General features: G+C 40.5%; 1 protein-coding gene across 1 annotated transcript in view; it reads right to left on the reverse strand.

The window, feature by feature from the left end:
• lnpep (leucyl/cystinyl aminopeptidase) overlaps positions 1–22,188 on the reverse strand; it is a 95,347-nt gene that overhangs the window by 18,854 nt on the left and 54,305 nt on the right. Inside the window, exons 7-12 of the mRNA XM_052019584.1 lie at positions 16,815–16,928; positions 16,133–16,264; positions 10,499–10,630; positions 9,609–9,778; positions 6,886–6,980; positions 5,166–5,352 (exon numbers count right to left, since the gene is read on the reverse strand). Of these exons, the coding sequence (XP_051875544.1) occupies positions 5,166–5,352; positions 6,886–6,980; positions 9,609–9,778; positions 10,499–10,630; positions 16,133–16,264; positions 16,815–16,928 (830 nt within the window). The remainder of the gene's footprint in view (positions 1–5,165; positions 5,353–6,885; positions 6,981–9,608; positions 9,779–10,498; positions 10,631–16,132; positions 16,265–16,814; positions 16,929–22,188) is intronic.

The following is a 22,188-nucleotide window of genomic DNA, read 5'->3' on the forward strand; positions in this document are numbered from 1 at the left end:
TCATCCAGCTTTCATTGTCTGACTGTTTGACCCAGCTGCAAGATGACTTTTTGTTGCTGCAGTAAGAATCTTCTTGACGATGGGAAGACTGAATCCAGCAAGTGACACACAACCATACAAGTCGGATAAGTAAACTTGTTAGAGAATGAGAGCGGGAAGCAGTTTGAAAAGGGAAGCCCGTTGTTGTTGTTGCTGTGGTCAGTAGTACGAGTACGGGAGCGGGAAGTCTCGTTGCTGTGGTAAGTACTGCGAGAACTAGAGCAAGGAGGAGAGCGGGAAGCAGTTTGAAAAGGTAGGCCCGTTGTTGTTCTTGTTGCTGTGTTGAGTTGATAGGCCTGTTGATTAGCTAATTAGCCAATAAAAAGAAGTTAGGGTCAAGCGGAGCAGCCATTGTTGGAGTGGATAGTGTTAGAGTGGGGAGCGGAGGCTTCGGCATGAAGAAGCAGAGTAGGTGAGCGGAGGCTTCTGGTAGGTTCTCTTTCTTTCACTGTTATTTGTAATTTTCCGTGTATAGAAGAGTGGGAATGGCAGTCAGGGCAGAAGTATGCTCCTCCTATAGGATGTGGGAAATCAGGGAGACCTCCAGTGTCCCTGATGACTTCACCTGCAGGAAGTGTGTCTAGCTGCAGCTCCTTACAGATTGTGTTAGGGAGCTGGAGCTGGATGAACTCTGGATCATTTGAGAAGCTGAGAAGATGATAGATAAGAGTTACTAGGAGGCAGTTACATCTAGGTTCTGGGATGCAGGTAGTTGGGAGGGAAAAGGAATAGGCAGTCGGTACAGGATACCCCGGTGACCGTTTCCCTTGATATCAAGTATATCGTTATGGATGCTGTTGGGGGTATGAGTCACCGGTGGAGAACCACAGCAGTCAGATCTCTGGCACGGAGTCTGGCTCAGAAGGGAAGGGTGGGGGGAGAGGAGTGCGATAGTAATGGGGGATTCGTTGCTTAGGGGAACTGACAGGAGATTTTGTGAACAAGAACGAGACTCCCGGATGGTATGTTGCTTCCCAGGTGCCAGGGTCAGGGATGTCTCAGATCAAGTGCACAGCATTCTTAAGGGGGAGGGGGAGGAGCCAGAAGTCACGGTACACATTGGCACAGGTAAGATAAGGGATGAGGTCCTGAAGAGCCAGAATGGGGAGTTAGGAAAGAAGCTAAAAAGCAGGACTTCTAGGGTAGTAATCTCTGGATTGCTGCCTGTACCAGGGAGGGAAAGAATAGGAAGATACGCAGATTAATGAGTGGCTAAAGAGTTGGTGCATGGGTTCAGATCTGTGGATCATTGGGATCTCTTCTGCAGTAGGCATGACCTGTACAAAAGGGATGGGTTGCACCTGATCTAGAGAGGGACAAATATGCTTGCGAGCAGGTTTGCTAGAGCTGTTGGGGAGGGTTTAAACTAGCTTGGCAGGGGAATGGGAACCAAAGTGTCAGATTAGAGGATGGATAAGTTGGTCCAGAAGTAGATGCAATGTGTACTGGGAGGGTGAGGAAGGATAAGCAGGGGATGGGGCATAAATGCAATCCGTTAGATGGGTTGAAATGTGTTTACCTTAATGCAAGAAGCATTAAGAATAAGGGTGATGAATTTAGAGCATGGATCAGTACACGGAATTACGATGATGTTGTGGCCATTACAGAGACTTGGCTGTCGCAAGGGCAGGAGTGGGTGCTTGAGGTTCTGGGGTTTAGATGTTTCAGAAGGGATAGGGGTGGGGGGGGGGGCATTGCTAATCAGAGATAATATCACAGCTGTAGGAAGGGAGGACATCATAGAAGGATCATCTATTGTGGGTAGGAGTCAGAAACGAAGGGAGTGATCACTCTATTGGGAGTATTCTGTAGGCCCCCAAATAACCATCAGGACACTGAGGAGCAGATAAGTAGGCAGATTTTGGAAAGGTGTAAAAATAACAGGGTTGTTGTCACGGGTGACTTCAACTTCCCTAATATTGATTGGCATCTCCTTAGTGCAAAAGGTTTAGATGGGGTGGAATTTGTAAGGTGTGTACAGGAAGGATTCCTGACACAGCATGTAGACAGACTGACTAGAGGAGAGGCCATGCTGGATCTGATATTAGGCAATGGACCTGGTCAGGTGAAAGACCTCTCGGGTGACCATTTCGGGGATAGTGACCACAACTCCCTGACCTATAGCATAGCCATGGACAAAGATAGGAGCAGACATTATGGGGAAGTATTTAATCAGGGGAGGGCAAATTACAATGGTATTAGGCAAGAACTTGGGAGCGTGAACTGGGAACAGATGTTCTCTGGTAAATGAACCGCAGAAATGTGGATGTTGTTTAGGCACCACTTACATCAGGAAGGGATGGTAGGGTGAAGGAACCATGGTTAACAAGAGAGGTGGAAGGTTTAGTCAAGAGGAAGAGGAAACATATTTAAGGTTTAGGAAGCAAAAAGCAGATAGGGCTCTTGAGAGTTATAAGGTAGCCAGAAAGGAGCTTAAGAAGGGACAAAGGAGAGCTGGAAGGGGACATGAGAAGGCCTTGGCAAGTAGGGTTAAAGAAAACCCTGAGGCATTCTATGCATATGTGAGGAACAAGAGGATGACTAGGATGAGGGTAGAACTGCTCAGGGATAAGGGAGGGGGGGTGGAAATGTGTCTGGGGGCGGAGGAGGTAGGGGAGGTCCTAAATGAATATTTTGCTTCAGTGTTCACCAGGGAGAGGGACTTAGACGAATACGAGGTTAGCATTGAACAGACAAATGTGTTGGAGCATGTCGAGGTTAAGAAGGAAGCAGTGTTGGAGCTACTGAAAAGCATTAGGATAGATAAATTCCTGGAGTCAGACAGGATATACCCCAGGTTACTATGGGAAGCAAGGGAACAGATTGCTGGAGTGTTAATGATGACCTTTTGAGTCCTCCCTGGCCACAGCAGTGGTACCAGAGAATTGGAGGATGGAACAATGGATCAACATTTGCAAGAAAGGTAAAAGGGATTATCCTGGGAATTATAGACCAGTGAGTCTTATGTCACTGGTGGGCAAACTATTGGAGAGGATTCTTAGGGACAGGATTTATGAGCACTTGGAGAAGCGTAGTCTTATTAGGGATAGTCAACATGGCTTTGTGAAGGGCAGGTCGTGCCTCACAAGCCTAATAGAGTTTTTTTTTTGAGGAAGTGACAAGACAAATTGATTACAGTGGTGCGGTCGATGTGGTATATATGGATTTTAGCAAGGCGTTCTGACAAGGTTCCCCATGGTAGGCTCATTCAGAAAGTCATGAGGTATGAGATCCATGGAAAACTGGCTGTGTGGATTCAAAATTGGCTTGCCCACAGAAGGCAAAGGGTGGTTGTAGAAGGGGAGCATTTGACTTGGAGGTTGGTGACTAGTGGTGTTCTGTAGGGATCTGTTCTGAGACCCTTATTCTTTGTGATTTTTATAAATGATTTGGATAAGGAAGTGGAAGGACGTGTTGGTAAGTTTGGAGATGACACGAAGGTTGGTGTAGTAGATAGAGAAGGTGGTTGTCGTAGGTTGCAACGGTATTTAAATGGGATACTGGGCAGAGAAATGGCAGATGGAGTTCAATCCAGAGAAGTGTAAAGTAATACACTTTGGAAGGACGAACTTGAAGGCAGAGCACATGGTTAATGGCAGGATTCTTAGCAGTCTGGAGGAACAGAGATATCTTGGGATCCAAGTACATAGATCCTTCAAAGTTGCCTCACAAGCAGATAGGGCAGTTAAGATGATGTATGGTGTGCTGGCCTTCATTAGTTGGGGGATTGAGTTCAAGAACCGAGGGGTAAAGTTGCAGCTCTACAAGACTCTGGTTAGACTACACTTGGAATAATGTGTTCAGTTCTGGTCACCACATTATAGGAAGGATGTGGAAGCTTTGGAGAGGGTGCAGAGGAGATTTGCAAGGATGCTACCTGGGTTGGAAGGCATGTCTTATGAGCAGAGGTTGAGTGAGTTAGGGCTTTTCTATTTGGAGTGACAGAGGATGAGAGGAGACTTGATAGAGGTATATAAGATTATGAGAGGCATAGACAGAGTGAACATACAGCATTTTTTCCCTGGGGTGGCAATGGCCAATACAAGAGGTCACCAGTTTAAGGTGCATGGAGGAAAGTTCAGGGGAGATGTCAGAGGTAGGATTTTTTTTTAATATACACAGAGAGTAGTGGGTGGTGGGTGCCTGGAATGTACTGCTGGGGTGGTGGTAGGGCCAATACGATAGGGTCATTTGAGAGACTATTAGATAGGGACATAGACGAAAGGTGAAGGTGAAAGAGAGAGGGGAATAGATTGAATAGGGATAAGGTTTATATAGGTCGGCACAACATTGTGGGCCAAAGGGCCTCTACTGTTCTATGTGAATATCAACTACATCCAACCGATCAGCATGAAAATTTGACATATTTGGTTCTAGCAACAGACAGAATATTAAAAAAAAATTCTACTAAATTACTTTTTTAAAAAAAAAATTACAATATTCTGTACTAAGTGTTTACAAATAATTTGTTGCTTAATGAATTTTGAGTGAAACCAAGCACTGGCACTGAGTAGTAACCTGGAATGTTGTGTAGTTTGGGAAAAGACATCATGAAGTGGGAAAGAGTGCAAAGAACATTTACAAGAACGTTGCCAGGAGTTGAGGGCCTGAGATGTAGGAAGAGATTGGGCAGGCCAGGATTTTATTCCTTGGGAGTGTAGGGGTGTCCTTACAGAGGTGTATAAAATCATGAGGGGCATAGATAGGGCGAATGCACAGTCTTTTTTCCAGGGAAAAAGAATCAAAAACTAGAGGGCATAGGTTTAAGGTGAGAGGGGAAAGACTTAACAGGGACCCGAGTGGCAACTTCTCCATGCTGAGGGTGGTGGTACACGGAACAAGCTGCCAGAGAAAATAGTTAAGGCAGGTACAACAACAACATTTAAAAGACATTTGGACAGGTACACAGATAGGAAAGGTCGAGAGGGATATGAGCCAAACACAGGCAAATGGGACAAGCTTAGATGGGCATCTCGGTCGGCAGGGAATAGTTGGGCTGAAGGGCCTGTATCAGTGTTGTATTACTCTATGAATTCAATTAGCAACAATACCAAGCGTACAAATTTGTAGTGTATTGAAAGTAAACACCAAACTTGAATGATAGAAGAGTCAAAAGCAGCAATTACCTTGCAAGCATAAAAGCATTATTGATAAGGCCAGCTCGGTCCTGATCACTGAAAGCCTTGGGATTAGTTCGTAATAATCCAATCAATTTCTCTGAGGTGCTGTCGTCATAATCAACAATGTAGAAACCATTCCTATTTATGTTAAACTTCACCCAAGTCACACTTGGATCTTTAAGATCAATGGTATCTAATGGAAAATAAAGTGCAAACAGTTTTCTATGCAATTACCAAATTACTGATTAATTTAGACCAGATCCAACAAAAGTTATTTGTTCTACATATAGCCATAAAAATGTCAACAGTACTGAATTTACACTGCACAGTATTACTGTACAAGTACAGACATCAGCTGTGGACTGAGATCAACTTTCACACAATGCAAGTTATTGAGGTTAAGTGTTTTGTGCCACTGTGATATCACTAATGCAGACCAAATTTTAAAATTTTGGACACAGGGCTATACTTCGTGAATGTCTGTTAATAAGCCACCTGTCACTATAGATTCAACTCTGTTCTCAGGAAGCAGTGGAATAGACCCTGAAATATTAGTGATTAAATAAACTTTCTGCAGTGGCTGTATATAGAAAATTCAATGCATTACTAGAATTTACTTTACTTTAAACCACATCATATTCCATTAAAAAAAAAATCATTCAAGGGGTTTGGACATTGCTGGTAACGCCAGCATTTGTTTTCCTTAGTGAATTGCTCCTGAACAGATAGTGAACAGCCAACCACATTGAAGTGTCTGGAGTAACATATGGGCCAGATTGGTAAAGAGCAAGTTTCCTTCCCTGAAGGACATGAATGAAGCAGATATGATTTAATGACAATCCAGTAATTTTGTGGCTATCATTAACCAGCTTTTGTGTATAAAAAAAAATCCACATTTATTTCATTGTTTGAATTTAAACTCCCAGATGCTCCTAAATCAATGGTACAGAAATCTAGCTGTTGATCCAGCAATTGAGCCATTATAATTGTACTTTGCCATTACAATACCTTTTAATTAAATCATAAATACATCGAGGGCTTTAGGGAACTGGCACAGAAGAGGAAATGAGGCCAGAGGCAGATCAGCCATGATCATATTGAATGGCGGGATAGGCTTGAGAGCCCGAGAGGCCTATTCTTGTTTCTATTTTCCGATGTCTTTAGGTACTAGAAGTATAGTTTAGCTTTCTTCTGATGGTTAGGAAGAAACTTTTTACTTCATTAAAACCAAACAATATATCTACTTGATGACTGTAGCAATAATACAAGTGTATTTATTTAAATTGTTGAATTTAGCAGAGTAAAATACAATTATTTGATCAGCATGGATAAAATAGGGTAAAATGACCTTATTTCAGAAAGAAAACTTCGTTCATGCATCATTAAGCAAAGATGAAAAGTTATTTGACGGTCCACAAAAGTACAAAACTGGACAACTTGTTAACATAAAGTAACAATCTAGGAATAAATAAAAAGTACTTGTTAACAGTTTAAAAGTTATCTCAACACGTGAATTGTTTAATTCTAACAAGGATATCACTATTTACGCAAAATGAAAATTTGGAGATAATTCAATGCAAGACCAGAGAATAGTCCTGCATTCCAAATCAACATCGGAGATTAAAAATCAGAAACCATGTAAAACTTGCTTTCTTGATCACTGAAGCCCCAATAAAAGCTGCCAAGCAGAGGTTAACTTCAGGAAGGAAAAATGAAAGAGAAATACCGGTTTTATTCTTAAGGATCCATTTTTTGATGCACTTAGGCTGTTTATAGTCCACACAGCTGCTGGTTATGTACGTCAGTGGAATATGCCACAAACTAAAATTAAATGAAAGCTTCAATTAATTTAACTTTTTTGGAATTACTAAAACAATAAGACAAAAGAAACTTAGTTAATGGAAACAGAATTCCCAGAAAATATAGTTTTAATCCACAAGGTATCGTCTCTAATAAAGAGCCAAACCTCTTGTGCTAAACAGAGATTGTAAAATACCCAATTTCTTACATCCACTCTTTTGTACCACATTCTTCATGCAGATCATTTATTGTTTTAATTCCACATGCAATACAAGAGATTAGTTGTAACATCAATTATGCAAATTTGCATGTGGCTTGTAGTCATAGTTAATACCAAAAGTCAAAAGATTGAATTTGATTACACTCAATGGAGAACTAGTAACCTCTGACGTCACTAAGTAATTACTTGTGTTCATAAACCTAGAGCTTGGATATTTTCTAAATGGTGAGCCAAGTTCTTTTCAAGTCCATCATGTATTGAAAAAGAAATCCACTACATCAAAACAAAATGCTTAATCTGGTGATAACATAAGGCTATTACAGCACCAGCGACTCAGGTTCAATTCTGGCCACCATCTGTAAAGAGTCTATACATTCTCCGTGTCTGCGTGGGTTTCCTACCACATTCCAAAGATGTATGGGTTAGGAAGTTGTGGGCATGCTACGTTGGCGCCGGAAACGTGGCAACACTTGTGGGCTGCCCCCAAAACACTCTACGCAAAAGATGTATTTCACTGTGTGTTTCGATGTACATGTGACTAATAAAGAGATCTTATAACAGAAATAAAACTGTTGAACAAAATGTTGAATAGTAATATTTGGAAAACCTCTGTTTGATCTAATAATACTCCTTTAATCTTGGGTTTCTTAAAATATAAGCTGCCATGCCAAAAGTGTAACTGCAACCCTCATTCTAAATTAATTCCTTAGGTAGCTCCAAGGGGGTCACATGCTGTTAACAGATTTTATGATGTAAAATTTGGATACATTAGAATTTGGATCAGAATCCTGGAGCTAATTACATAGTTGTTAACAACTATAAATGGAAACTCTCAGTCTTTTAAAACCAAAAACCCTGTAAATACTCAGCAGGACAGGTGGAGAAAGATTTGACATTTAAGGTCAATCTATAGGGGGAAAACAAAGGCAAGTTTAGAGATAAATTAAATTTAAAGTTTCAGTGAAAGGGAGGGAGGGACGACAGAACAAAAGTGAATATCTGTGATAGGAGTGGAGACTAAGAATGACATGAGCAGGTTGGTGCTGGCTGAAAGAGGGAGGTAAAGATGAATGAATCACAGAAGATGCGACTAGGAGGAGTGTAAAAAGGAAAAGTTAACAGAAATACGTAATCACCACAAGACAGCAGGAAAAACAGAATGCTGAAAATGAGAGATGAGGTTTAATTGGCTGCAAGTCTGAAACTGTTGAATTACGTTTTCGACGGGGGGGGTGGGGGGGGGGGGAGGGGGGTGGATGTTGTTGCTTGCCCAGTTGAAGGAGGAGGGGATGAGGTGCTCTTCTTTAGCTTACGTCAGGTTTTGTTGGAACAGTGTAGCATTCTAAACAAAAAAGGAGACAGAATGGAGGTGGGCTGGCGAATTAAAGTGATGGGCACCCTGGTATCCAGGGTCACCCTTGCAGACCGAATGGATATGTTCTTCAGCCTATTTGTGTTTGATTACCCCAATACACCAAATTGGAGGAACTATGTTGGAGTGCAAAACGGTAGTCCGATTTCCGTTACTGTGTTTTCTCCTTTTGTTTTAATAATTATACAGGGTGGCAACTTTTGATCTTCCTAAGGTGGTGCTCAATGCTTAGGAACGGTAGGAAATTATACATGGGAACACCTGGGATATTTTCCAAATCCTATTTATCGTGCAAGCATACGAAAAAAAAATCCTGGGCTCATAAGGATCAAAAGCACTCATAATGTGAAACCATACCTCTCAATGGTAAATTGAGTAACCTTTGTATGTAATTTCATTGTCACACCTCTAGCAATATTTCCAATGAGACTTGGCCATTTTAACCAGTGTAAATTTTTCCTTTTCACATATTTTCCTATATTTTTCACTCCACTTTTCAGGTTTATTGTCATGAGAATGAGAAATAAGCCCTTGGACATGTCTATGCTGATATTACATTTTTCCTGCTACAACTATTATTATTCAGTGGGTAAATAACCTCAGTTCTAAACAATGACATTCTTTTGTGCCTACTGTCCCAAGCTGACCAATTTAGAGCACGGGTGGAAGGGAACAGCCCTGGGAAAAAGTTCCTTGTCAAACAAAGGATTTGTAAAATCTCTGGGGAAGAATTTTAAATCGCCAACTGTGGCGACTCACCGTTTAGTCGGGCGAACTGGCTCGGCAGTCGGGTCGCGTGGCGTCGGAGCGACGAGGCCCAAGATGGCGGCGGGCCTCGTCTTTCCAAGCGACGGGGAGAACTCGCGTGCGGGAAAGTCTTGATGACGTAGGACTTACGTCATTGCCGGTTGTTTTGGGCGGGAACAGTCTCCCTTAAAGGGCCCGCGCAAGGTGGGAAAATAAACCACTTCTGTTCGACAATCCTCCGACTAGCGTCGTTTTATTTCGCGGTAGCAACCGCTACACAACATTAATTTCAGGAATTGCATGCTTGTACCTGTTATAAGTGGATGTTAAATTATGTGAACGAGAGAGCCTGAGGAAACGTTCTTGACTGAGGTGAATTTTATTGGCAGCGGTGTCTAGTTTGACAGTGACCAGTGGGAATCCTGTCTGCAGCGTCCAGGTTTCCATCATTTCTTTCACATTCACACCTATACTTTCAGCCTGTGAAATAAATACAATGCATCGAGAGATCAGAGCAAAGCACAGCTTGATGACTCAGCTGTGGCAAGATTTTGTAGAATTATTATAAGATTAGGTTGAAGACTGTCGCTGAAGCAGTTCTGATGAAGGGTCTGCAACTTGAAATGTTAACTTTGCTTCTCTTTCCACAGATGCTGCCTGATCTGCTGAGAATTTCCAGCACTTTTTTTTTTAATTTCAGAGTTCCAGCATAGGCATTTTTTTAAAAAATTCTCAGAACAAGGTATTAGTTATATGGGACTGAGATGAGGAAAAATGTCTTTACATAAACAGTCTTTGGAATTCTCTACATCAGAGGGCCATGGATATTCAGTCATTGAATAATTCAAGGTTGGGGGCAATAGATTTTTGGAGACTAACAGAATCTGAGGATGCAGACAGGGTCAGGCAGCAAATGGATTCGGTGGCCATAGAGAACAGTGGAGGAGGTTCAAGGGTACACAAGACCTACTCCCAGCTTTTTTTTTTAAAATGGCAAGTTTTGCAGGGCAAGTCAATGTGTTTCCTAGGATAATGGGGTATCTCTTCTTCACCACAAATTGGACTATTGATAGTGGTGAAATTATGCCACACTCTTATTTCGGTAGCAAATTGCCCATTTTTATATATTTACTACTGCATCTGAAAAGATTCCAATATTTAGTTTGAGAATGCAATAACCATCATGAAAAAGATACATACTTTAGTCATACTGTTCCAGAGGTCTTCAGTTTTTGTGTTCTGATACTCATGTTCCTTTAAATATTGCCTAATTCCTTGCTGGAAGACAGTTTCATTAAGGAAATCCTTCAGCATCAACAGAATTGAAGCACCCTGAAGAAAAGAGGGAGGGAAATGTTGCTGCTTTTTAATGTTTATCTTTAAATGCAATTCTCTTTTGCATAATTCCAGAATTTGAGCTCAGATTTTCCAGTTAACAGCAAAAGCATGGAACTGGGTGACCTTTATGAAAGGTGCTGCCAAGGACATAGTGGACACTATAATGTGGATTTCTCCAGGCTGAACAAGGATAGGGGAAACTTCTACAGGGAACCTGTGCCATCCACCAACAGCAGTAACATCAAATAGGGTCAATATCCAATCACTTTGAAGAATTCTCTCAGCTGGCTGGCCAGGAAGAACAAAGCACTGGAATCTTAATTAAATTTTAAAGATTTTCCAAAAAAAAGATCAGGAATGGAAATTCGCACATTGGATTAAGATGGAAGCCGAAATATCCTGAGCTTCATACATATGAAATTAGTTTTATGATCAGAGAGGTCACATCATCTACTTGTAATTAAAATGCCTTCTTTAGTTCAAATCATGTGGGTTCAAGTTGCACAGTGGAAACTTGAACACACATTCTAAGCTAGTGGTTTGATGTAGTGCCGGGAACAAATATTGAACACAAGTCCTGTTCCTTTTATATCACACGCTGTTGCAAAGAATGTCAGAGCTACGTGGGTTGGGTCACGTAACCACAGGGGGATTTGATCTACCTAAACTGCAGCTATTGTGATAGTGCAGCATGCACTCAGTCTGCTAAGTATTCCTATTTGGTATTTGCTTACAGCCACATCACTCATGAGTTACAGAAATACCCACCTTACATCAGATTTGTTCAGAATTAATTCTTTTTTTTAAAAAACATACAAAATCTAAATGAATGGAGAAAAAAAAAATCTGAAAAAGAGATCATGTCAGAACTCTTTATTAAACAGATATACACTGAGGAATGATGCAAATTGTCCAGTGAACTCTACTGTAAAATCTATATGTTTGGGTATGGAAATAGTCATCAATATTACTAGCAATTCCTGTTAAGCAAACATATGGATCCTGACCATTTCAGAAAGGTACATGGGCACTTCCAGCCAACATGAAGCCACTGGTTATCAGGAATAGCGAAGGAAACAGGATGGAAGAAAGTAGAAAATAAAACAAGTGACTTTAATTCATAGATTATATTGGATTTTAACCAAGTTGATCTGGGAGAAGTGTTTTATTTTTATCATATTCTTCTGTACCTCCACTATTGTCAGTGTTTACCGAGACGTTGATATGGAAAGATGTATCCAAGAATACCCTTGAGAGAGGAGTAGCAGAGAAACAACACTCCTACTTCCTAGCAACAGCAGGCTTACTATCAACCTTTCAATCCCACTTATCAGGGAATCCATCTTTTTCATTCAACCACCCTTAGCAATTACAGGTCAAACATTACAGAATAAACCTTTTGCAACCATCAATCATGAAATATAAAGCAAGCACTTCAAGGTGTTACACAAGCTAAGCAGTCTGGATCATTAATGCTCTGTCCTTTGTGTCAAAAAGGCGGCAGTTGTTTCTAACTCTGTTCCCTTTGCAATACATCAAACTATTTGATCAGAGTTTCTCCAACAGGCATATTTCCTATTCTTGAATGGTTGGGACTGATCGGATGTTTTACAACTATGAGTGGATTTTAATGTTTACCTTTAATGGCTGTTCCTTATATATAAAAAATCATTTGCAGACCATCATTGTACCAGAGCTCAAATGGGAAATCAGTCAAAAGCCCATTAGAATCATAGAAATTTATAGCATGGGAGGCCTATTTAACCTATTGTGTCCATGCCAGCTGCAGAAAAGCTGTATCATCTAATCTCACTTTCCAAGCTTTGGCTGTTTCAACTCCATAGCCAAATACTTTCTAAACACAATGAAGGTTTCAGTCTCTTACCACTCTTTCAGTGTCTTCTAGACCCTCACCACCCTCAATGTGGGAAAAAAAAATTCTCACTTCATCAATTACTTGTAATTTTTGCTCCTTGGTTACTGATCTTTCAGCCAAGGTTATTCCTCTACAAATTTATAATTTTATAAATTTTCTCTCAAAAGAAGGTAACACTATCCTATGTAATCTTCCTTCACAGCTAACATTCTTCAGTCCTGGAAACATCCTCAATAAACATCCTCTGTTCCCACATAGCCCTATCGTTTCTTTAATTCATTTGCAGGATGTAGGTTTCCCTGGTAATTCCAGCATTTAATGACCATCCCTAACTGCTTTGAAATGAGTGGCTTACCAGGCTATATCAGAGTCAACCACATTGTAGTGTGCGTCTGCAGTCACAAAAATGGCAGATCAATTGATGTTAGCAATTTAATTTTTCCAAGGTCAATTGGGAAGGAATATTGTATTTTAATGCAATTTGGAGGTTTCATTGATATCATTACTAATATATTTCTGTCCAGAATTCAATTAATGAATTCTGTTACCATTCCTCACAACCTTCCTACATGTGATGACCAGACTCGAGTGACACATACAGCACTCCAGCTTGGCTTTACAAGCATTTTATACTTTTCCCCGTCCTGCAATCTAGGTACTGGCTGATAAAATTTCCCAAATGCATTCTTCATCAACTTATCTATCTGCCCTATTTTCTGGGGTCATACATTCCAAGTTCCCTTTATTCCTCTGCATTTTTCAGTATTCCACCATTTCTACGTATTTTCTTGGTTTTTCTGTTAAAATGCATAACCTCACAGCTCCCTGGATTGTATTCCATTTGCCACACTTCTGCCCAATCAATATCTTCCTGCAGCTTTCTTTCTTATTATCAACCACAATACCGATTTTTCATCTGCAAACTTCTTCATCATGCTCCTTATATTTGTTTAAATTAGAAGAGTTGGCCAGAGGTCAAGGTCTATACAGGTTCCAATGACATTGGTGGAAAAGAAATGACCATGGAGGCACGTGAATAAGGAAACAGGAAAGAGATTAAAAAGGAATCCAAGAGGGCATATTTTTATGGTATACAACTGGGGCCACATGCGAGTATGAGAAGGTTGTAGATGAAAGCATGGCTACAGAGAGTGCAGGAGGGAGGATTTTAAATTCCAGGGCCATGAAGAGCAGTTTGGGAAAAAGTTGGAGCTGTGCAAGACAAAGTCAGGACCAGCATCATGGAGAGGTTTTGTAGTGTTGTTGGGGAGGGTTTATATGAGCTTGATAGGTCAAGGAAAACCCTTGTATAGCTTCAGAAGAGCCAAAATGAGTGGATAATGGAAGCAAGGGAATAATTCAGTGGGTCTGCAATGCAGAGACGACAAAAATTGGAAAGAAGCAACAAAGGAATGTGGAAGAATTTAGTGATATATAAACTTCAGTGGTTGGAGACTAGGAAATTAGGCTTAAGAGCTGAAGACACACATGGGTGTTGAAGCTATAAGTGAAATTTTGCTTACAGAAGAGCAGCAATGGAAAGCTTTATGTTCCTGGTTACAAGTGATGCAGAAAAAAAGAGCTGTTGCTATGTTGGTTTAAGAAAAAACACTTACAGCTCTGAGAATGAATGATTTGCCAGATGCCTCAAAAAGTAAGGCATTTGAGTTGCAAGGAAGGATAAAAATGATACAATCCTACTGCTAGTGATGTACAATGGATCATCATTCAAAGGGATATAGGAGAGCAAGTTTCTAAGAAGTGCAGAAATAATAAGACAATAATTGTATGGGATTTCAAAACGTAGAGAGACAGTATAAATTGTATAAAGATGCATTACTCTAAAATAGATTTAAGAGAACATCTTAAAATCAATACGCAGAAAGCTCAACCAGAAAAGGGACACTTGTAGAGAATAATCTGGGAGGTAGATGAGTTGTCAACAGGAGAGCATTTGGATAGTGGAAAAGAAGAAAAGGAGTAAAAATTTGCCTTTGGGGTAAAGCCAAATTTACAATGTGTTTCAGCAGAAGCAGATTGGAAACACACATGTTTTGTGTAGAAGAAGGTTATTCCTACAACAGCTTAAAACAATGGTTGAGCAAGAGTAGTGTCTGGAGTTTTGGTACCGAGGGGAGATTTAAATAGATCATAAACCTTTGAAAGGCCCAAAGAGGGTGAAGAGGGAGAACCGATTTCCCTTAGCAGGGAGGTCACTTATCGGGGGACTCAGGTTTGAGGTAATTGGTAGAAGTATTAGAGGGGAGTTTGAAAAATATTTTTTCACCCAAGAATTGTTGGAGTCTGCTTCTACTACCCTTTCAGGCGGTGAAAGCCTCAATCACATTAAAAAAGGGATCTGGATGAAGATGATGTGTTAGATGCAAAGGATTATGGACTGAAAGTTGTCTAATGGCTAAATAGGTATACTTTGGACACAATGGACAGGTTCCAAATGGTCTTTTAATTTTTATTTCCACAAACAATGTAACAAATGACCAGATACTCTTTTTTGGATACAGGACAAAAATTTGGTTGGGTCATTAAAAATAAAAACAAATTAACAATTCCAAAAATATCATTTACTCTAATGCCAGAGGAGGAAAAAAGGGCCTCTATTTAATATCTGCCATATCAGACAACATTGCACTCCCTTAAAACTACACTGAAGTGGCAGTATTGCCCTGGAATAAGCCTTAAATGTAAGATCTTTCAATACAAAGTCCAAAGGACTATTATAAATGCAGAGGTGCAAAAATAACAAGGCTGAAAACTGAAGATCAGAACAAGAATTTTAAAATTTTTGCACGTGGCAATGAAGATTGGTGAAGATTCAATTTTTAGCAAATAGAACTTCGTGCAGACCAGGAAGCAGGCAGTAGCCTTCTAGATAATGTTAAGTTATTTAAAGTAGAGCATGGGAGCAAGAATTGAAAAAGTTGAATATATAGTTGATAAAGACTTAAATGATTGCAGGTACAATTTTAAGGCACAGTGGAAGAGAAAAATAATTGAAAAGAAAGAAGAATTGGACAAGCTGGGAAAGCTTTTACATATTTTGGTTATATACATATGCCGCACACAAAATGTTCATATTATATCATTTTCCAAATCAGCTGAGATTGTGACACTCCTTCCCAATTGAGACACAACCCATCTGCCCAATCCCTACCAGTTTAGACAAAGGCCTCTGGAGTCAATTCAAACCGCTTTGTGCTGCCTACTCAATTCTGCTCACCTGTTCATTGGACAGTGGCCTCCACAAATAGGCAGGATCAGATGGGAAGAATCCCCTGCCAGTAACAGAAGTACACCTCTAAATAAATGTGGAGTTCATCTCAGCATTAAGCACAATGAGATAATGTAATCTAAATCATTGTGAGCAGCCATCTGCAGACATGAATCTGAGATTTCACAAATATAACTGACAATTAGGAGGTTGATTAAATATACTGATTGCTACCTTCATGGAGGAAATACCTCGCTGGCACTCTCAGAGTGGTCTGTTACACAAGAACTCTCCACCTGCAGAGATATTGGATTTGACTTGCTTGCTGTCACCTGGAAGCATATCTACAATTTGTGTACTTTTTTTTAAAATATGGATTTGTTTAAAGTACCTTTTGATAGGAAATAAAATCAAACATTTCCCCAATTTGTTCAAGAGTTTCAACCGGATTGGAGAGCGGGTGGGATGAATTTAATGAATCTTCCTCCATTGCCTTGAGGCGAGTGTTCGACAAGTACTTGTCCTATGAATAAAGCATAAAAATAAAAAAAGTTTGTTACATGGCATGTCAAGACAAAAAGTACCACATGGAGAGAAATTGTTAAAATCTACCTAGAAAATAGATCATAACTTACCTATTCATTTTCATATGGAAGTGGCCTATTTAAGCACACTTACACTGGTATTACAATTTAACAGACTGCTTTCTTCCAAAGTAAGTGATCAAGAGCGAGATTTTAAACAGGTATTTATAACTTGGGTATACAAATACATTTAAATAGCTATACTTGTTTAGCAATATTACAGTGGCTCAATACAGTGGATTTCATCAAATATTGACAGTACTAAAACATCTATTAACAAAAGTTTCATACTTCAAACAAAAACTGGGGGGCGGGGGGGGGAGCGTAAATTATACTTTGTGCCCTTCTAACTTTAATTCAGGCCACGGCTAGCTCCATGCAGAGACTGTAGTTATGGGGAAGAACTAAAAGTCATTCTCTTCCCCTTTAACAACAAACTGTGCTTATGATGGATAAACTAGATGATGAAAGAGTTAAAATTTAACTTACCACTTGGAGTTCAGGGAATACTTTGTCCAGTGAATAAAATTCCATAAAAGAGGCAAATCCTTCATTTAACCAAAGGTCATTCCACCACTCCATAGTCACTAGGTTACCAAACCACTGAGAAGAACAAGAATGATTCAGGAAATATAGCTATCTTAAATTAATTTGAATGTCAAAAAAAAATCAACAAAATATGAATTTCCCATTAAATACGTTAATTACCTCCATGCTGACCAACTCCCCTAATATTATGAACAATAGCCACAGAGATCTTCTAAATGAAAGTAAGAAATTAAACACTTTAAAAGAAAACTGATATAGTTTTTTAGTCTTTGTTTTTCAGCTTCCTCATTAAAATCCATGAGAGACAACACTGACCATAGACACATGCAATAAAAATACACCAAAGCCAGATCAGCCAGCTTAGATAATTTCACAATGCACTTTCAACTGATGGGAGGTTCTCTCGCCATTATCTCCAAAACCAGGAGTCAGCATCACCAGCAGCATTAGTCACCAACAGAAATGTCCCCTTGAGGATTATTCTAAACCTGTGGACATACAAAAAGATATCTGCAGAGAACAAACTTCAAAGAAAAAGAGTAGGTGGCACAAGCAGAGTTAAGATAAGATTTCTTTATTAAGTCACACGTACATCAAAACACACAGTGAAATACATCTTCTACATAGTGTTCTGGGGGCAGCCTGCAAGTGTCGCTACGCTTCCAGCGCCAACATAGCATGCCCACAACTTCCTAACCTGTACATCTTTGGAATGTGGGAGGAAGCCGGAGCACCCGGAGGAAACAGACTATCAATGAAACCAGCTTGTCCAAAGTATTGGGTTTCAACAAGGGAGCAACACAAATAGAAAATCCAAGAGATCAGGTCTTGCATGTAGGAATTTCACGGAAGAGAGCACAAAAACAGATCCACAAAAGGGACAGGAAGCAGGTGAGTTTCCTCACCACCTTCCCCTACACATTCTAAGTAAATTAACTTAAAGCTATGGATTTTACTTTGATTGTACAGTTGTGTGCTCTCTATGAAATAAAGCAGCTTAACTATTCATACTTGGCCTCATCATTATCACGAATTTTTGTTTCTTCAAAAGTATTTGAGAAGCGCATGAGAATACATGCAAGAAACATGCATCACATTTTGCTTACAAGATGGCTCTATTGTTAATCAATTCCATTGTTAGATACCATGTACCTTGGGCGCATTCCCTGAGATTAAGCCACACAGACTGTCTAAAGGAACCTCTTGGACCCCTGTAACCAAAACTTTCCAAGGCACACAAAAAACTTATAGCACTGAACTTAATGCCAGTCATCAGGTGGTTTTCTGCTGTTCACTGAGATACTGTCACCTACTCCATAATGATGCCAATTACAAAATTACACCACGCTTTCAAGAGGTTGATTCACTGTTTTCCAATATACAGTGACATGCAAAAGTTTGGGCACCCTAGTCAAAATTTTTGTTATTGTGAATAGCTAAGCGAGTACAAGATGACCTGATTTCCAAAAAGGCATAAGGTTAAAGATGACACATTTCTTTAATATTTTAAGCAAGATTACTTTTTTTAATTTCCATCTTTTACAGTTTCAAAATTACAAAAAAGGTAAAGGGCCCGAAGCAAAAGTTTGGGCACCCTGCATGGTTAGTACTTAGTAACACCCCCTTTGGCAAGTATAACAGTTTGCAAACACTTTCTGTAGCCAGCTAAGAGTCTTTCAATTCTTGTTTGGGGTATTTTCGCCCATTCTTCCTTGCAAAAGGCTTCTAGTTCTGTGAGGTTCTTGGGCCGTCTTGCATGCACTGCTCTTTTGAGGTCTATCCACAGATTTTCGATGATTTTTAGGTCATGGGACTGTGAGGGCCATGGCAAAACCTTCAGCTTGTGCCACTTGAGGTAGTCCACTGTGGAATTTGAGGTGTGTTTAGGATCATTAGCCTGCTGTGGAAGCCATCCTCTTTTCATCTCCAGTTTTTTTTTTACAGATGGTGTGATGTTTGCTTCCAGAATTTGCTGGTATTTAATTGAATTCATTCTTCCCTCTACCAGTGAAATGTTCCCCGTGCCACTGTCTGCAAAACAAACCCAAAGCATGATCGATCCACCCCCGTGCTTAACAGTTGGAGAGGTGTTCTTTTCATGAAATTCTGCACCCTTTTTTCTCCAAACATACCTTTGCTCATTGCAGCCAAAAAGTTCTATTTTAACTTCATCAGTCCACAGGACTTGTTTCCCAAAATGCATCAGGCTTGTTTAGATGTTCCTTTGCAAAAATGAATTCAATTAAATACCAGCAAATTCTGGAAGCAAACATCACACCGTCTGTAAAAAAGCTGAAGATGAAAAGAGGATGGCTTCTACAACAAGATGATGATCCTAACCACACCACAAAATCTACAGTGGACTACCTCAAGAGGCACAAGCTGAAGGTTTTGCCATGGCCCTCACAGTCCCACAACCTAAAAATCAGCGAAAATCTGTGGATAGACCTCAAAAGAGCAGTGCATGCAAGACGGCCCAAGAACCTCACAGAACTAGAAGCCTTTTGCAAGGAAGAATGGGCGAAAATACCCCAAACAAGAATTGAAAGACTTTTAGCTGGCTACAGAAAGTGTTTGCAAACTGTTATACTTGCCAAAGGGGGTGTTACTAAGTACTGACCATGCAGGGTGCCCAAACTTTTGCTTCGGGCCCTTTACCTTTTTTGTTATTTTGAAACTGTAAAAGATGGAAATAAAAAAGTAATCTTGCTTAAAATATTAAAGTAATGTGTCATCTTTAACTTTATGCCATTTGGAAATCAGATCATTTTTTACTCACTTAGCTATTCACAGTTACAGAAATTTTGACCAGGGGTGCCCAAACTTCTGCATGCCACTGTATGTCTACAATTATTTTGTTTTGTCTCAGAACATTAAATTATAACATCAAGATGCGATCATGAGTTTGCTCCGAATTACAGGAATTTTGGCAGGACCTGCCAAACAAAAGTTGAGAACATTGAATAAAACAACAAACAGCTGATGACTTTTTAACAAATGTCACTTCCACTCTTTCCGACTCACATGTAAATCGCTATTTACTAGTGCAATCATTTTAATGAGGGGACAAGGAGAAATTGGAGAGAGACTGGGGACAGATACCAATGGGGTGAACACCAGGCTTGTCCAAGCTCATCTATGTTTACCCTAAACTACTTTAATTCCCAGATTCTACTTAAGTAACGGCAGCATGATTATGGCCAAACCTACTGTCCAACTGTATAATTATCAAGTTATTTAAACTCTGGAAGTGTGGTCTAGAAAAAGTAAGGCAAGGATGGGGAGAAACGATTGTATTATTTTGCTGACTATGCTAAGCAGCATATCATAATATGGTATTCAGATGTACCATTGCTTGACAATGCCATATTTTGGGTGGATACTACAGAAAGAGAAAGGATAGTTAAGGAAGAATATTTCCCAAGATGAAAGAAACGGGTGTATAATCCTCTTCCGTGGAGAGAAACAATGTACAAGGTCAAGACTTTAAAGGCAAATACCAACTTGCAGTCCCAGCATATCTCCACCTTGCTATTCTCTGCTTCTTCAAGAGACTCTAGGAAAGGTATCACATGTTAGTTTGTCAGTTCTTACTTCTTCAGCAGTCCCTCAGAATTAAGGACAACTTGCTTCTATTCCAGATTTGTGGGTTCCGTGATGGCTCTGACATCCACCATCATGAAGTGCTTCGAGAGGCTGGTCATGGCACGCATTAACTCCAGCCTCCCACACAACCTTGACCCACTACAATTCGCCTACCGCAGAAACAGGTCTACAGTGGACGCCATCTCCCTGGCCCTACACTCATCTCTGGAGCATCTGGACAGTAAAGGCACCTATGTTGGACTATTGTTTATTGACTACAGCTCCACCTTCAATACTATAATTCTGAGCAAACTCATCACCGGACTCAGAGATCTGGGACTCAACACCTCCCTCTGCAACTGGATCCTTGACTTCCTGACCAACAAACCGCAATCAGTGAGGATAGGCAGCAACACCTCCAGCATGATTATTCTCAACACTGCTGCCCCACAAGGCTGCATCCTCAGCCCTCTACTCCCTATACACTCATGACTGCGTGGCCAGATTCTGCTCTAACTCCATCTACAAGTTTGCAGATGATACCACCGTAGTAGGTCATATCTCAAATAATAATGAGTTGGAGTACAAGAAGGAGATAGAGAACTTAGCGACATGGTGTCACGATAACAACCCTTCCCTCAATGTCAGCAAAACAAAAGAGCTGGTCATTGACTTCAGAAAAGGGGGCAGTGTACATGCACCTTTCTACATCAACGGTGCTGAGGTCGAGAGGGTTGAGAGCTTCAAGCTCCTAGTGAACATCACCAATAGCCTGTCCTGGTCCAACCACATAGACGCCACGGCTAAGAAAGCTCACCAGTGCCTCTACTTCCTCAGGAGGCTAAAGGAATTTGGCATGTCCCATTTGACATTCACCAATTTTTAAATCGATGCCCCATAGAAAGCATCCTATCTGGATGCATCATGGCCTGGTATGGCAACTGCTCTGGCCAGGACTGCAAGAAACCGCAGAGAGTTGTGGACACAGCCCAGCGCATCATGGACACCAGCCTCCCCTCCATGGACTATGTCTATAATGCTCGCTGCCTTGGTAAAGCAGCCAGCATAATCAAAGACCCCACCCACTTGGGTCACTCTCTCTTCTCTCCTCTCCCATCAGGCAAAAGATACAGGAGCCTGAGGGCACATACCACCAGGCTCAAGGACAGCTTCTGTCCCACTGTGATAAGACTATTGAACGATTCCCTTAAACAATGAGATGGACTCTTGACCTCACAATCTACCTTGTTTGACCTTGCACCTTATTGTCTACCTGCAATGCACTTCCCTGCAGCTGTGACACCTTACTCTGTATTCTGTTTTTTTTTACCCTATACCACCTCAATGCACCCTGTACTACCTCAATGCACCGTGTAATGAATTGATCTGTATGAACGGTATGCAAGACAAGTTTTTCCACTGTACCTTGGTATATGTGACAATAATAAACCAATTCCAATACCAATGCAGGAACTGCAGACTATTGCACAGATGGATGAGGAGGTGGCTGATGGGGTGGGTAAATAGTTGTGAGGTGATGTGCTCCTTCCACTGCTTACTCAGGGTTTCTGTGCACTTCCAATGCATGGCCTTGAGGTTCTCAATACCACCCTGAATGCTCCTTCTCCGATTTGAGCAGTCATGGGCCAAAGGTTCTCAAGAATCATTAGGGATGTTGAACTTCTTCAAGGGCACATCATTAAATCATTTTATTTGTCAGCCTAGTAAT

The sequence above is a fragment of the Pristis pectinata genome, chromosome 7, assembly GCF_009764475.1.
Source record: "Pristis pectinata isolate sPriPec2 chromosome 7, sPriPec2.1.pri, whole genome shotgun sequence".
NCBI classification, from domain to species: Eukaryota; Metazoa; Chordata; class Chondrichthyes; order Rhinopristiformes; family Pristidae; genus Pristis; species Pristis pectinata.